Source organism: Centroberyx gerrardi, chromosome 19 (assembly GCF_048128805.1).
Source record: "Centroberyx gerrardi isolate f3 chromosome 19, fCenGer3.hap1.cur.20231027, whole genome shotgun sequence".
NCBI classification, from domain to species: Eukaryota; Metazoa; Chordata; class Actinopteri; order Beryciformes; family Berycidae; genus Centroberyx; species Centroberyx gerrardi.
The window spans coordinates 9802656-9818309 of NC_136015.1; the positions used below are offsets into that span (position 1 = coordinate 9802656).

The window sequence follows — 15654 nt, forward strand, 5'->3', positions numbered from 1 at the left end:
AGTGCTTTAAACAAATTTTTCACTCAGTCTTTATTGCTTGCTTGCTTGGAGGATTTGGCTCAAAAGGGGGCCTCCACAGAACATTTTGCCTAGGGCTTCCAGCAGTTTAGAGCCGGCCCTGCCTGAAATTAACCCAATTTCTTTCATGATCATGGATAATATGTTGACAAAACTGACAGGTCTGCAGATAAAGTGTGTGATAACTCTTTTAATCAAGCATTGTACTTTAATATAACATCGTTTTCTCGTCAATTCAAGTGAAATGTTTCATTTCAGCAAGGCAGTTCAAATGTCAAAGAACATGAAATATTAAAGACATATTGAAAACATCTAGTGCAATGATTTTATGCCCTAGAGGATGACAATCGTAGCCGGGTAATACTGTTTCAGCAATAGCAGCAACAAAAATGACAATGCTGCCTGTAGATATATTGTATGACATGCTCCGTCTCATCAAGTACCAAACTACCAGCACACATACAGGACACCATCTGTGAACTATATGCCTTGGTGAAAACAGTATGATTGAATAAAATGATAACCTTTGACAGAACAGCGATACACAGACTTAAATGTAAAGAGTTTTACAAAATGACTATAGTATAAAGTGACACATGTCTATCAAAACAATATTAAATCAGGATATTAACTGACAAATAGGAAAGTGATAGAGAGAGAGGTCATGGCAAAGTTAGCTTCTTAAGAATGTATAGCTCACATACAAACACACAGACACACCACAAAAACAACAATAGTGCATTATACTATAATATAGACTTTTTCATTACACAATGCCAGTATTTAAAGGAATGTGAAATATTGAAGGCAGCTAATAAATATATCTAGTGTAATAGCTTATATGCTTCATAACTGGAACAGGAGACGCTGCACAATACATGAAAAACGTACACACAACGCTCAAGCTCAAAGTAAAAATCCTGTCCAGCCAGAATGTTAGCATACCATTGCAATAATAATTATATTATTAAATAGTTATTACTTCTATGTACCATTGACATGCATCAAAAGTTGGTTGTGTGATTCTTGGTCTGTGTCCACTTAGGTACCAAACTCTTCAATGGTTTGGAAGTCAGAGCTGCACTGCAATATCACATTGAATAAAATACATGTTTCTTACAAAAATATCTTTAAGTGCTAGCTTAAGATAATAAAAAATACATATATATAAAATAACAATATGTTTTCGTATTGTCATACCATAACAATTAAATACTAAAAATGCATAGGGATATAACAATATAAAGTGAGTATGGCTTTTAGGTGCAATAAACCTTACAATAAAGAAAGAAAGAAAGAACGGGCAGAATAAAAGTGTATGCACCAACACACACACACACACACACACACACACACTAGTTTTGCCCATGGCAGAGAGAGGACAGTCCGTGTATGGCGACGCAGAGGACCAATGGCAGCACCCCTGGTTTATTTCCTGTCTCCGCCCACAGCCCGTCGGTCTCTCTCCTCAGCGTCACATTGGCGGAGCGGAGCAGCTGTTCAGCCAATTGGAAGGCCCGGTCGTCCTGCAGCGGGATGGGAAGAGACTCCACGGGAAGAGGCTGGCAGCTCCCCTTTAACCTGCTTATCTGTGAGAATGATAAGAGAGGGATAGAAAACATAGACAGAGAAATAAATTAATACATAAATAAAAAAACATAAAGACACATAGATAGAGAGAGATAAATCAAGACACATAGAGAGAGAGATTAATAAAGACACAGATAGAGAGATAAATAAAGACGCATAGAGAGATAAATAAAGACACAGATAGAGAGATAAGTAAAGACGCATAGATAGAGAGAGAGATAAAGACACAGGTAGAATGATAAATAAAGACACAGAGAGATAAAGACAGGTAGAATGATAAATAAAGACACAGATAGAGAGAGATAAATAAAGACATAGAGAGAGATAGATAGATAGATAGATAGAGAGAGAGAGAGAGAGAGAGAGAGAGAGAGAGAGAGAGAGGAAAAAGCATCTTAAGTTATTTAGTCTAATAGTGAGTTTTAAATCTTACTTTTCTTAAAACAAGTGAAAAAATCGGACAATGGGGGTGAAATAATTTCCTACTTTCCAATGTAAATCAAATGGATCAAATTATCTTCTTGAACCAATTGACGTTTTCTTGAAATTAGGAGTGATCTGTCTTATTCCGCCTTGTACAGAAACTGACACTTATTTCTAGAAAAATCCAGGAACAAGTGAAATGTGCATTGGAAATAAGTGGAATTATCTTTCCTCATCGCTAGATTTTTTAACTTGTATTAAGGAAAACAAGGGTCAGGGTTCTGATTTTGTACATTTTTTGCTGTGAGTCAGAGAGTCAAGTTAAATGAGATAATCATTTGCAACTCACACAGAACAGTCAACAAATGAGGTGCATTGGACTGACCAGTGTGTTGAAGTCCTCCAGAAAATCAGCACTGCACTCGCTCAGGAGACTCAGAGTCTCATCAGGAAATACTACAAACACACAACACAGTTTGTCACGTTAAGCAGCTGCTACAACAGAAATATGCAGACACAAAATGGTGTGTTTCACACTGGGGCCGTAGTGAACTGCACCATAAAATATGCATTTCCGATAAATAGTACACATGAAAAAGGAGATGTTTCCTCAAAGATGTTGACTTGAGTAGTGAAAGACAAAGTAGAGGAAGTAGTTCATTCTGAATACGTCAAGAGGATTGCGGCAGTCGTGAAAAACCACAGTTAAGGTTGGAAGATTCATGGTTAAGTTACATTTTCACAATAGGATAACTTTTACTTTCTTTTATTGAGAAGATGCCGCTTAATAAACAACATGCCTGATTTGTAGAAACTGATTTTCTCAAGTGCTGTAGGCTCTGATGAAGTTTATCATGCACAGGCACAGAGGAGTGGATTGTCTCTCCCCTGATTGACAGACTGGTCTGTACCTCTTGGTCTTAGGTCCAAAGTTTCCTCTTACCTTCCATGGCGCTGACCAACAGGTGAGCTGCGGTCAGGTAGGCCGGTACGCCAGGCCCGCCGTTCTCAATGTGATTGTCTGGGCCAGGTGTGAGCAGGTCCAGTACGGCTGACACCGAGTTGCTCTGACTGACTGACAGCTCCATGACGGGTGCTTCACTTCTGCACCACTGCTCCAGCTGAACGAGAGAGAGACAGAGAGAGACGAGGGAAAATGGAGAAGACAGTAGAGGAGAAAAGCGGTGAGAGGAATGGCAAAGAGGGAGAGAAAAAGGAAGAGGAAGAGAATTAGCGTTATAGAAGTGTCACTGAGTGCTGCACCAGATTTATTGTCTTTGACAGGAATACACCGAGTTTTTGGGAAACTGGTCCACTGTTCAACTTACATGTTAAGTGATGAGAACATACTATAGAAACCAAAATCATCCATGTGTCCCTGGTAGACCATTTGCTGCGGTGCTCCATGCTAACGTTTTAGCATTCACTATGCTGAGGGATAATAGGCCACTAGCATTATCTTAAAGTGAGAAAATCTGAACTTGTAGCAGCTCTGAAGTTAAATGATTAAGTAATCTTAAATCATATGTCACCAAGTCTGGCAGGTTTGTATAGAAGATTGGTGAAATTTACACAAAATATGACATATAAATACCACGTTTTGAACTACCAGGGACTACTTTCTCTGAAGCTAAAAATCACTGCACAGCAAAAGAACACGTCGTTGCTCACCTGAAATAGTTCCAAAATTAAACCTGGGTACATCAGTTAATGATATTTAATTTTAAAGTTTATAAATCCACAAAGCCCTATAATAATAACTACTAACAACTTCTTTATTACTAAAACAGCGGACTTCTTACTTTGGATAATGCCAGCGGCTGACTATCACTCAACAAAGTGCATGCTAAAGTGTTAGCATGGAGAACCAGAGTGAACAACTTCCTGGGGACACATGGTTGATTTTGGTGTTTCCTCTTGACCAATAGGTCTATCTCCCAAAACATAGTGTATTCCTTTCAAGTGATGTCACTGTGTCACTCACCATATGCTCCAGGTCTGAGAGACTGGCTCTGTCCCTTATAGTCTCATGGAGCTGCTGGAACAAAGCAGATCGAGTCGCCTGGGGGAGCTGGGCCAGCGGAGACAGACACACCTCCAACTGCTGCAACTCTGTGAGAGATGGGGAGAGATCTCACATCAGATTTTCAGTTAGGGTTAGACTGATATATTGGGGGTGATATTGGCTTTTTATTAAAAATCAGATATCGGCCTGTCCGTGTCATCCTCCTCCACATACCAAGAAGCAGCTTAGTGATTTTCTTACTGTAGTTAAAATTGTCAAATTTAAAGATTTGAATATCAGCACAAATATTGAGCAACTTCAATCAAAAAATAATAATCTTCAAAAACCTGTATCGGTTGAACCCTACCTTGAACATCAGTTTGTCAGTTTGACAGTTACAAAAGAGGAAGGCAAGTTCTCAGCACTTACATTACATGTGTTTGCTCAACTCCAATAAATTCTATGAACAAAGTTGACACTTGAAAATACACTAAACCACAATGCCATCAATGTAGTGGGTAAAAAAGGAAACAAAATTCTTCCATCAGTTATTCAGTACTAGTCCAATAATTTCACTACCGCTTTTCACTTCCTTAGACGTTCATTAATGAGTAACTGCTGAGCGACTGGACACAAACCGTTCTGCAGCGCGCTCAGTGGTGCTCTCTCTGGAACCTTCTCCTCAATCCACTCCAGCCCGTCCACCACACAGAGGGTGTCAAAGGAATCGTGGGATGGAGAGGACGTTCCTGAGTCCGACTCAAAGCCTCCTAGAGTACCGGGCTGCAGGCACAGCTCTGAAAACACACACATAACCACAGACAAACATACAGACACACAGACACAGACACAATCAACAATATAGGAGAGACAGAGTAAATGGATGGACACGTCAGGCTGAGGGATGCACAATAATGGTGAAAACAAATTCTGCACACCATTAAGTGAGGATTTTAGAGTGTTCTCTACCCTGCGATGCATTGAATAATTAAAAACTGTGAAATGGAGTATCTCACACTCAATTACATCAAATGAAAGGTGGCCATTTGCTCCAGTTTTCTATTCCATGTACAAGTCTATTGTAGGTGAGATGTCACAAAATGACACTATGGATGTACCTTCAATTCTGACTGGTTGGGACAATTTTGATTCGTTCTTCCTTCAGTAGTCCATAGGAAAATGAACGCCTGCACTATTATACTGCATTATCAAAATTACCAAATTTCTGTTCTGATTCATTTGTTTCTATCTCTCTGGATTAAAAATACAAAGCTAAAACTAAAGGTGCATTGTTGCTGGGATTTGGTTGTAACTGTGGGCACTGAAAGCAAATCAGAACTGAGAAGTGATGTGATTTTGCTTCTGTGGTTTCTAGTTCTGTGGTTTTCCACTCTGTAACACACCCACACACACACACACACACACTCACCATAGTGTCCATCTTTCTTGATCTCCAGTTCTAGGAGGCTGTAAGCGATGACCGTACCAGGGGGGATTTCCAAGGAAACATCACTGTCTGCCTGGATGTTGTTACTGTCCTTGACACACACCTATGGACACAAGTATGGATAAGTATACACACACACACACACACACACACACAAAGATATACTGTATGTTTGATATTTCATAGATTATATTTTATGATGCCAAAAACATCAGTAACATCAGTGTATTCAGTGTTTCTGACAGAATGTGATTTTAGGTAGGTTGGAAAACCCCCTGAAACTGCATTTAGACCACGGGATAATAATAATACACCACCCACACCCACACCCACACCCACCTCCACGGTGTTCCCCAGCTTGCCCACTAGACTCAGCACCCCCCCACAGGTGCCCTGCTCCTGGCAGATCTCGGTGACGGAGCAGGGGCTGGTGGTGAGGATCCTTTCCTTCAGCACCGCCAGCACATCGGCTCGCTTCTCCAGCTGCTGCACCAGCACATGCTGCATGTTCATCAGCCTGGGGCACAGAAGGCATCTGGTTCAGTTATACTACACAGAGGGCCATTGTGTTCAACATTAGCTCCACCATTTGAAAAAAAGAAAGACAGCCACTCTCCCATATCAACTGCTGGCATTAAAGTTAAGCATGTTATGGGACATGTTTGAAGACATTTGCTTGTAAAATAGTTTTTTATGAGGACAGAATCTTTTATATTTTTCAAATATTTCCTGATGAATTTTAGGTAACCAACTTTTCCCAAAATAGATATATTGCATTTTGGAATGAAACCCTTCATTTACTGTATAGGCATACTGGCTTTAGGTGTTTTGTCTACTGATGTACATCCATTGAATTCCCAAGTGAACTGGAAAAAAGCCTGGAATCTGTCTTTACTTTACAAGGAAGATGATGCATCTGGAAAGTTTTGTTTAAGGTGTAAAATTGAACTCCCTTGTATATTTGTCCATTGTGGGTTAAGTTACATTTTGTGGAGGAAAACAACTTTTTGATCTGAAATGAGATCAATAGCCTAGAAGGCAGTGGCTGTTAGCTGACGGTGCAGGTGATGACATCATCATCTCACCTCCTTCTTATTGGTTGCAGTGTGCAAACAGGAAATTATTTCACATAAGGTACCTGTCGTTGGAGTCCCGTAGCAGCATCTTCACATTCACCTCCTGTTTCTTCAGCTTGCCAAATGATGATTGGAGCTTGGAGGAGCCCCGCCCCTCCAGGTTGATGCTGACGACGCCAGCCTTGGCACCCAGCTTCCCGCTGAGCATGTCCCCAAACGTCCCCTGGTAGGTCAGGAAGTCTGTCTCAGACACAGCTGACGGGACATGTGGTGTTAGCATGTACAGGGGTGTGTGTGTGTGTGTGTGTGTGTATGTGTGTGGCTTGTCCACATATGAAGAGTTTGAAAATGGGAAATCTGCCATGTGAAAAATGTGAGTTTGACAAAATGGTTGCTGGCATGAAAGTAAAACTCATGATGAAAGTCAAAGTATTTAGGTAGCTTGAGCCATTTACTCACGTAAAACATTTTAGATGATTTTTACAGTACACAGTCAACATCAGCTAACATTTTTTTTTCTTCAGTTTTCTTAGTCCCCATGAAATAAACTTCCATTACTTTTACTTCCTGGAAAACACAGTATCTTTCATGGTGACCTCATGCTGCGCTAGTAGGTGTAAATATACATTTCTAACCAATAAAACCATCAGATTTTTGAACAGTCCCGCCCCTCCGCACCCCTCCCATCAAATAAAATCGCCTTTCACTCCCTGACTCATATTCCATTGGTTTAGACTTTTGAATGATCGCTCGCTGCATTATGTCCCGCCCCAACGTCCTGTTTCAACAGGAAATGCATAAAATCCCGGAAGCAACGATGCCTTTTCATGTGGTCCTTAAATGAGTTTATACTGCAGCATTTTAACATGAACCTACTTACCAGGACTAAGCGGTTCGTCCCCAAGCAACAAGTCACTGAGGGTGAAGTCCATCGGCTGGTACTTGGGCCTCTGCCAGAACCAGAAGCGGTTGCGCTTGACGACCAGCGCCATGGGAAGCAGTTTGTGTGAGTCGATGAGGCGGGACACGTGGATGAGGCTTCCTTCCGGGTCGATCTGTCGGACGAAGTTGCCGGTGGCCTTGGAAAACATTGCTTCAGCAGAGGAGGGCTGCGGATGGGTGGAAGAGAGAGGTGTAAAGCTTCACGTTGATCTTGTTTGGTGCACTTGAAGATATTAAAAAAGGACAAAGGAAGAGAGAGCGCTGTAGGTGTGGAGGTGATTTCCAGATGCCATTTTCCCCCAATTCCCCCCTATTTGTTTTGCAGAAAGTGCTGGTAATGAAAAGTCCCAAGAACGCCACCAGGACCCTGTGTGTGTGTGTGTGTGTGTGTATGTGCATGTGTGTGTGCGTGTGTACTGTGTAACCTAACACTCCACTGTACCCTAACTCAAGAGCAGATTGCCATGACTCACAGGGCATAAAGGAAGTCCCCTGCACACTGTTCACACAGCAGGGTGACCACAAAACACACACACACACGCACCGGACTGCAAATTCTGGCAGCTCAGTTTTCATAGCTTAAATATTTAAAGCAATCAGGCATAAGAGGGATTTGAGCCGTGGGGGAAGAGCGAGAGAGAGAATCGGAGTCACAGCTTCATCCCTGTTGGCTTGAGGAATGTTAGAAGTAAACAAGAGGACAGGAGTTAAATCGCCATGTTGGCAAGAGGAGAAGAGAGAGATAGAGAGAGAGAGAGGTTGAGGGAGAATAAACCTAAGAGGAAAATAAGAGAAAGCTGAGAGTGCTCAGACTTTTCAAACCGTTCACCTGATCAAAAACCACAGTCGCCTTCCCCATACCAACCCCAACACAAACTCCTGCCATCCCTCGACTTGACATAGTTTCAGTGTGTTTAGTCATTTCTGAATTATTTAAGACATGAGTACCAACTTCAGCGGGGAACTTTCCCTAACCTCAAACTCTAATTCCAAACCCACAAATATGTTTTTGCATATTTTATTTTTCTAATGACCTTTGCCTTGAACATCTCACTGAAGTTCAGCTATGTGGGATGTAGCCTATAGTAAGCATGTGAATAATCCTATATTCAGTGATGTAATGTCAAATATATAAATGGGTAAACTATGGTCAACACAAGGCAAACAAACACCAATATGTACATAATCAATAATACTTTTTAAAAAAAAGTATTAATTTATGGGTTTTTTTAAAGACCCTGTCATCATATAACTTACATCAGTTTAATAGTAATTACTGTGATGTATACTCATACTCAGAACACTCAAACAGGTGGCTCAGCTGAGTTTAAGTGGGTTAACCCTCCACCACATCAATCATGTGCATGTGTGTGTGAGTGAGTGTGTGTGTGTGTGTGTGCATGTGTGTGTGGACCATTTCCCGGTAGCCCTCCTCAGCTGCAGTGTGCGCTCTGCGTGCTTACGACGTGAGATCAGCTGCATCGCCAAAAATGCGCTGCGCACTGGCCAGGAGGCTTAAGGACGCATGACTCGGATTATGATTATTTGTAGGCACAAACTGAAGATATTACACGACCAAGACAGAAAAATAAACAGAAATCACCATACAATATTTTCTGAGTTTAAACTCATAAACAGACCACGCTATGGCAGACAGGGATACATGCTTATAACCTAACGGCACTGTTTTAACCGCTTTTCTGTCTTCCAAAGTATATGATAGGAGATCGAAACAAGAATAAACTTAAAGCTTACCTCGACTCAGTTTATAATCAAAATCAACAAGTTGTGGATTAAGCGTGGTACTGTCAAAACACCGGTCCGTTCAGTTGTCACTCCTGGAATGTCACCGATGTAACCATGCGTAAGAGCAGACCGAGGGCAAAAACCTGAGCGAAAATAGCCCTCTGGATTTTCGATTATAGGTTAACTTCGCTCACAACGTTTTAACAAAGCCTATCCAAAGGTTGAACAGCTGGAATGGTGAAAATGTCGATGGTAAAAGTAGGCTACTGTTCGATCAGAGCTGTAGGTCAGTGGCGGCAGAAGGATCGACTGTACAGTTATTCCACTGCAGAGCGCAGGACATGGGACTTCTGCCACCCCTCCCACTCACCGCCGAGGTAATTACTATCATATGAAGACTAGTGCGTGCGTGCGTGCGTGTCTGTGTCTGTGCGTGCGTGCGTGTGTGTGTGTGTGCGTGTGTATTTAGGACATGAGCAGACTTGCCTCTATTGATTTCTCCCTTTCTAACGCATTTTACAGTATAAAGCACCACAACAGACAATAAACCAAGAATGGAAAATCCGTGGCTATAGGTTTTGATCAATTGATTCATACCACGTTTGCTACTAATCTACATAATGACGGTGGCTCATAAGTGTCGAAAGTGGTTCTCGCCACATGTCAACCCCAGCCACACCACATCATAACTCATGAATTTAAAGGGGAATGCCACCTACTTTGATGTAATTTCTCTGCCCCACGAGAGTTCAGTGTTTGTGAACTTTCATAAAGCTAGAAATCAGAGAGAAAGTCATTGAATTTGTGATGTCACTGGCATGTAAAAGCAGGGGCTGCTCCATAGACAATGAATGGGACACTGACTTTGAGGAGGCGTAAGATGCTAAGTTGAGTCGTCATACCAAAATGAAGTTTATATTGTAGCATTTCTAACAGATATGAAGCAGAATTTAAACCTCATTTGGGTTCAAGAAATCGCACACAAATCGTAACAATTGGAGAGGCATAACGGCAATACAAACAGAAGCTGGAAGGCCACTACTCTACTGCTGATGCCAGGCGCATGTGGCAAGGCCTACAACAGATCACGGACTATAAGGGCGCCACCACAGAAATAACCAACACCACCATCTCCCTACCTGAACAGATTAATAAATTCTATTCCCGCTTAGAGACCTCCAACAGTGGAACACAGAGGAGGTTCTCACACACAGAGGAGGTTCTCACACACTCAGAACATGCAACCCCCACTGACTGTCTCATCAGCTGATGTACTCAAAGTCCTGAGGAGAATTAACCCCCGCAAAGCAGCAGGCCCAGATAACATCCCCGGGCGGGCCCTCAAGACATGTGCTACAGAACTGGCTGATGTTTTCACCTCCATCTTCAACCTGTCCCTTGTACAAGCCACAGTCCCAACCTGCTTTAAAACCACCACCATCATCCCAGTCCCCTAAAGGAGCCCAGTTACTTGTCTGAATGACTACAGGCCAGTAGCACTCACTCCAATCATAATGAAGTGCTTTGAGAGAGTGGTTCTGGCCCACATCCAGAGTAACACACCTGAGTCACTGGACCCCCTGCAGTATGTGTACCGCCCCAACAGATCCACTGAGGACACTATCTGCACTGCAGCTCTGCACATAGCTCTCTCCCACCTGGAAAACAAAGATGCTTACGTCAGAATGCTCTTCATTGATTACAGTTCAGCCTTTAATACAGTCCTTCCTCACAAACTCACATACAAACTGTACAACCTTGGCCTGAACCCCACACTGTGACTGGCTGTTGGATTTCCTCACTGGCAGACCGCAATCTGTCAGAATTGGAAATCTAACCTCAGTGTGATGATGAACACTGCCACCCCACAAGGATGTGTCCTCAGCCCCATGCTCTACACACTATTCACCTACGACTGTGTCGCCTCACACAAGGACGACACTATCCTGAAATCTGCTGACGACACCACAGTCATTGGTCTGATCACTGGGGGTGATGAAACGGCATACAGGAGAGAGGTGGTAAGTCTGGTGACATGGTGTGACAACAACTTCTCTCTCAGCACAGGTAAGACCAAGGAGATGATAATGGACATGAGGAAGGGGAGGACACCTCATCAACCGCTGACAATCCGTGGGTCTGAGGTGGAGAGGGCCAGCAGCTTTAAATTCCTGGGGGTCCACATCAGTGATGACCTCACCTGGACATGTAACATCACCCAGCTGGTCAAGAAAGCACAACAGCGGCTGTACTTTTTAAGGAGACTGAGGAAATTCGGCATGTCACCGAGGATTCTCAGCAGCTTCTACAGTTGCATCACTGTGTGGTATGGGAATAGCACCGCCATGGACCGCAAACGCCTGCAGAGAGTGGTAAAGACTGCTGAGAAGATCGTCAGGGCACCCCTACCATCCCTGCAGGACATCTACCACCGGAGAGTCCATAGAAGAGCCTGCAGCATCATCAAAGACTCCACCCACCCCCAACACAGGTTTTTCACACTTATGCCGTCTGGCAGGAGGTACAGAAGTGTGAAATGCAGTTTTCAGAAATGTATGTTTGAGTAGCATCATACCGTAGTTTAAGCCACAATCCTGTGGTGACGATAGCTTCCCCCTTTTGCTGTGTTCCCCTATGGGCATATTCCCCCATGACATATTCACTTGGAGGATTTGTTTTGTTTTATTTAATGTCAGGTCAGAATAAACGGACGTCAGGTCCAAAGACATCCTGGTTTTGGGTCCTTCCTTCACCTTCCACACAACGCAGAATTTGACATCTGCATCAAACCCGCTGGAGAGCCAGAAGCTTGGTCTTATCGGAACCGCAAGCTGTTCCCTTCCATCCAGCTGCAGGCCGTATGTGACCACAGAGCCAAGTCCAGTGATGATTTGTCAGTTTCCCTGGCTCTGTGCATGACTCCAGGGTCCTCCGGCACAGTCCCTTGTATCGGCGAGGGGTGTATCCACCACAGGGTACCTTCCCTCTGGGTGATGGAGGGTATCCATGCATGGAGAGGCCCATCTCCCTGGTGACACCTTATAAAAACCCAGTCAGAGGAGTGGCACAACACAGGTTTATCTATTAATTATTTTTCCATATGTGAGTAAAGTATGTGAAAGGATTGCTTGCGATAATCCATTTTAAATAAATACTTACTTGGCTTGACAAATTCAATGCCCATCATGCTAGAGCTCGCTCTGTCTTTGAGCTAGCATTTGGCATGATGAAGACCAGGTGGAGGGCCATCTTCCTCCACGCCCTGGAGGTGAACACCACTTCATCCCTGATGTTGTCATGGCTACAATTCTGCACAACATCTGTGTGAGCAATGGGGATGTCCTACCGGTGGAGGACGGAGAACCTGGCGAAGAGGAAGGAGGAGATGGAGAGACAGTCAGTGGCAGTGACCTGAGAGACCAAATTGCTGCTCAGCTGTCTGCCTTGCAGGACCATGTGGGCGACCATGACTATTTAAGTTAATTTTTTTTTTTATTATAGGAGTAATAGCAGTTGTAATGGTAGTAATAACAGTAGTAGCAGTGATAGTAGTAGCCTAGTAGTAACAGTGGAGGTAGTAATACAAGTTGTAGCAGTAGTAGTAATAGTTTAACATTCAGCTACTTCTACAACATAATTACTGTCTGTTGAATAGCCAACTGGTAGAATTTAAGGAGTTTGTGGAATGTTTTCACTACTAAACAACAAAAAGTGCTTTTGTCAGCTCAACTTACTTCCATCCATTCAGGGCGCTGTTTTTTGCCCCGTGAAGTCTGGACCAGTCTATAGTCTGGACCTGCATCTGCCGGACCTTAATAAAGGTGGTATCCTCCGTCGACCCTTTGAAATGGTGAAGTTCAATAATGGTTAACCAACGATCAATCAGTGCGTTTTAAATAAATAACATTTTAGGCTATAACTTACAGGCTTTTAGGCTATAATTCAATGGTCTGCTTAGTAAGCTAACATAAGGGATAGGCTAACCTCAAAAAGTCTGTTTTCAGTGAACAAATTTCTTAAATAAGCATTATACATCAAAAGAGAATGGATATTCAGTGACTAAACTGTCTATATTTCTCTGTCTTTCTTCTATTTTCACATGACTTTTGATGGTCAGCAAGAGCTGGTGCATGACCAACTAAGACCATCTTAGACCAGTTAAGATGAGCTTAAACCAGTTGTTACATCAGTGAGCCGGGAAGAAAGGGGGTCTTTATATTTTCATACTTATGTAATCTACCATCTAGGATATTGGGCCATCAAGGAAATTACTCAGCTAGCCTATTTCATTTGAAAACTGGTGTTCCATACATGGCAGACTAAATGTAATGTTCCTTTGCACTTGGTTCAGTGATGGATTGATAGGTCTGCTAGCCCTTGCTTGAATGTGTTTAAAAATACACAACATTTGCATAGAACGATCTCTACAGTTAATCTACTTTCGCTGTAATGTTAGCCTAATATCGCTATGTCTCCATACACGGGTACAGCTTAGGTTACATTCATCTGATTGACTAACGTTAGCTAAATGACGTAATACTAACGTTACTGCATAGCTAGCTTCATAATAGCCTAACGTTAGATGGCAGAGTACATAAATATGAAAATATAAAGACATTGAACAACATTGCTCATTTGTGACAATCACATAGCGATAGTAATCATAGTTAGCTAGCGAACAACGTTTCTCTTACTTCTCAAACGGGCAAGAACTTTCCTCTTCCACATGTGCAGCTAATATATCCATGATGTGCAGGCAATAATAGTCTGCCGGCAATAATAGTCCACCGGAAACACCGGCAATAATAGTCGGCCCGTTTCATTGTCAACATCCGTTGTTCACTTCCGTTGTGGTTTTTGCATTTGTGTTGTGTCTTTTGCATTTGTGTTGTGGCTTTTGCATTTGTGTTGTGATTTTTGCATTTGTGTTGTGATTTTTGCATTTGTGTTTTCCGTTAATGCGCTTGTGTTCTCGAATTAGCAAAGCGTGTTGGATATGCAGTTCGTTCGACACGTCTCGGCCACCGTACAAAAGCAATATCTACCAGTTCAGATTAAAGCTGAAAGAGTCTAAGCACAAGGGTTAGGAGAATGTGTGTGTGTGTGTGTGTGTGTGTGTGTGTGTGTGTGTGGGTGGGTGCATGTTTGTTCGTGACATGCTTGCCGATGATGATAAGCAATGTTTTGAAGGCTGACAGGGAGTGGTCACTCAAATCCAGATAATGGCCCACTGTTCCCATAACGTATAGATGAACCCCAATACACACACACACACAAAATGTGACACACCAAACTTGTCCATCCATTGTACTGTTTATTGTCCATATTTAGACATGAAGTATTATTGCTGTATTCTCTGATGAGATACTGTATATATCTATGATGACAGTAAAGACTGATCATGACAAGGCAGCATACAGGCTGTAGTCAGAGTTCCTCTTTTATAATTAGTTTCATAATTAGAACCTCTGACCAGCCAGTGGTTTATGGAATCGTGAAATCTTGGAGTCGCAGCGCCGGCTGGATGGACGAAACACACGAGCGAGTTTGACCTTTGGAACAAGTTCACTTGCAACCCCCCCTATTTTCACATGACTTTTGATGGTCAGCAAGAGCTGGTGCATGACCAACTAAGACCATCTTAGACCAGTTAAGATGAGCTTAAACCAGTTGTTACATCAGTGAGCCGGGAAGAAAGGGGGTCTTTATATTTTCATACTTATGTAATCTACCATCTAGGCTATTGGGCCATCAAGGAAATTACTCAGCTAGCCTATTTCATTTGAAAACTGGTGTTCCATACATGGCAGACTAAATGTAATGTTCCTTTGCACTTGGTTCAATGATGGAGTGATAGGTCTGCTAGCCCTTGCTTGAACGTGTTTATGTCTCCATACACGGGTACAGCTTAGGTTACATTCATCTGATTGACTAACGTTAGCTAAATGACGTAATGCTAACGTTACTGCATAGCTAGCTTCATAATAGCCTAACGTTAGATGGCAGAGTACATAAATATGAAAATATAAAGACATTGAACAACATTGCTCATTTGTGACAATCACATAGCGAGTAATCATAGTTAGCTAGCGAACAACGTTTCACTTCTCAAACGGGCAAGAACTTTCCTCTTCCACATGTGCAGTTAATACATCCATGATGTGCAGGCAATAATAATCCGCCGGCAATAATCAGGGATGCAAACACATGTATGATGAAAAAAGAGAGAGCTACCCAAAGTCGAAAAAAAAAAAAATGCGACAGCGTAATATATAACCATGTGACGAAGGCCTGTGCTATATGCTTAAATAAATAGGAAATTCTATTTAATATACTCAGATCAATAAGAGACAGACAGATGTTAAGTAGTAAATTAAGTTTGTTTTTTTCAGAATTAGAAAAGTAAC

At 42.3% G+C, this 15654-nt stretch overlaps 1 protein-coding gene and 1 long non-coding RNA gene across 2 annotated transcripts; both read right to left on the reverse strand.

Annotated features, from left to right (window-relative positions):
* Window positions 1–200: 200 nt before the first annotated feature.
* Window positions 201–9369, reverse strand: LOC139927235 (gasdermin-E-like). Its single transcript, XM_071919296.2, has 10 exons — window positions 9257–9369; window positions 7440–7668; window positions 6622–6814; window positions 5823–6000; window positions 5466–5586; window positions 4675–4833; window positions 4016–4143; window positions 2975–3152; window positions 2417–2487; window positions 201–1607 (listed from the first exon to the last, which is right to left on the reverse strand). Exons 2-10 carry the CDS (start codon window positions 7648–7650, stop codon window positions 1374–1376), a joined length of 1473 nt encoding a protein of 490 aa, XP_071775397.2. The 5' UTR covers window positions 7651–7668; window positions 9257–9369; the 3' UTR covers window positions 201–1373.
* A 2512-nt stretch (window positions 9370–11881) lies between these two features.
* On the reverse strand, window positions 11882–13098 carry LOC139927242 (uncharacterized). The gene is made up of 3 exons (XR_011785340.2): window positions 12982–13098; window positions 12407–12611; window positions 11882–12285 (listed from the first exon to the last, which is right to left on the reverse strand). It is a non-coding gene; the product is annotated as an uncharacterized LOC139927242 (long non-coding RNA).
* Between the last annotated feature and the right edge of the window lie 2556 nt (window positions 13099–15654).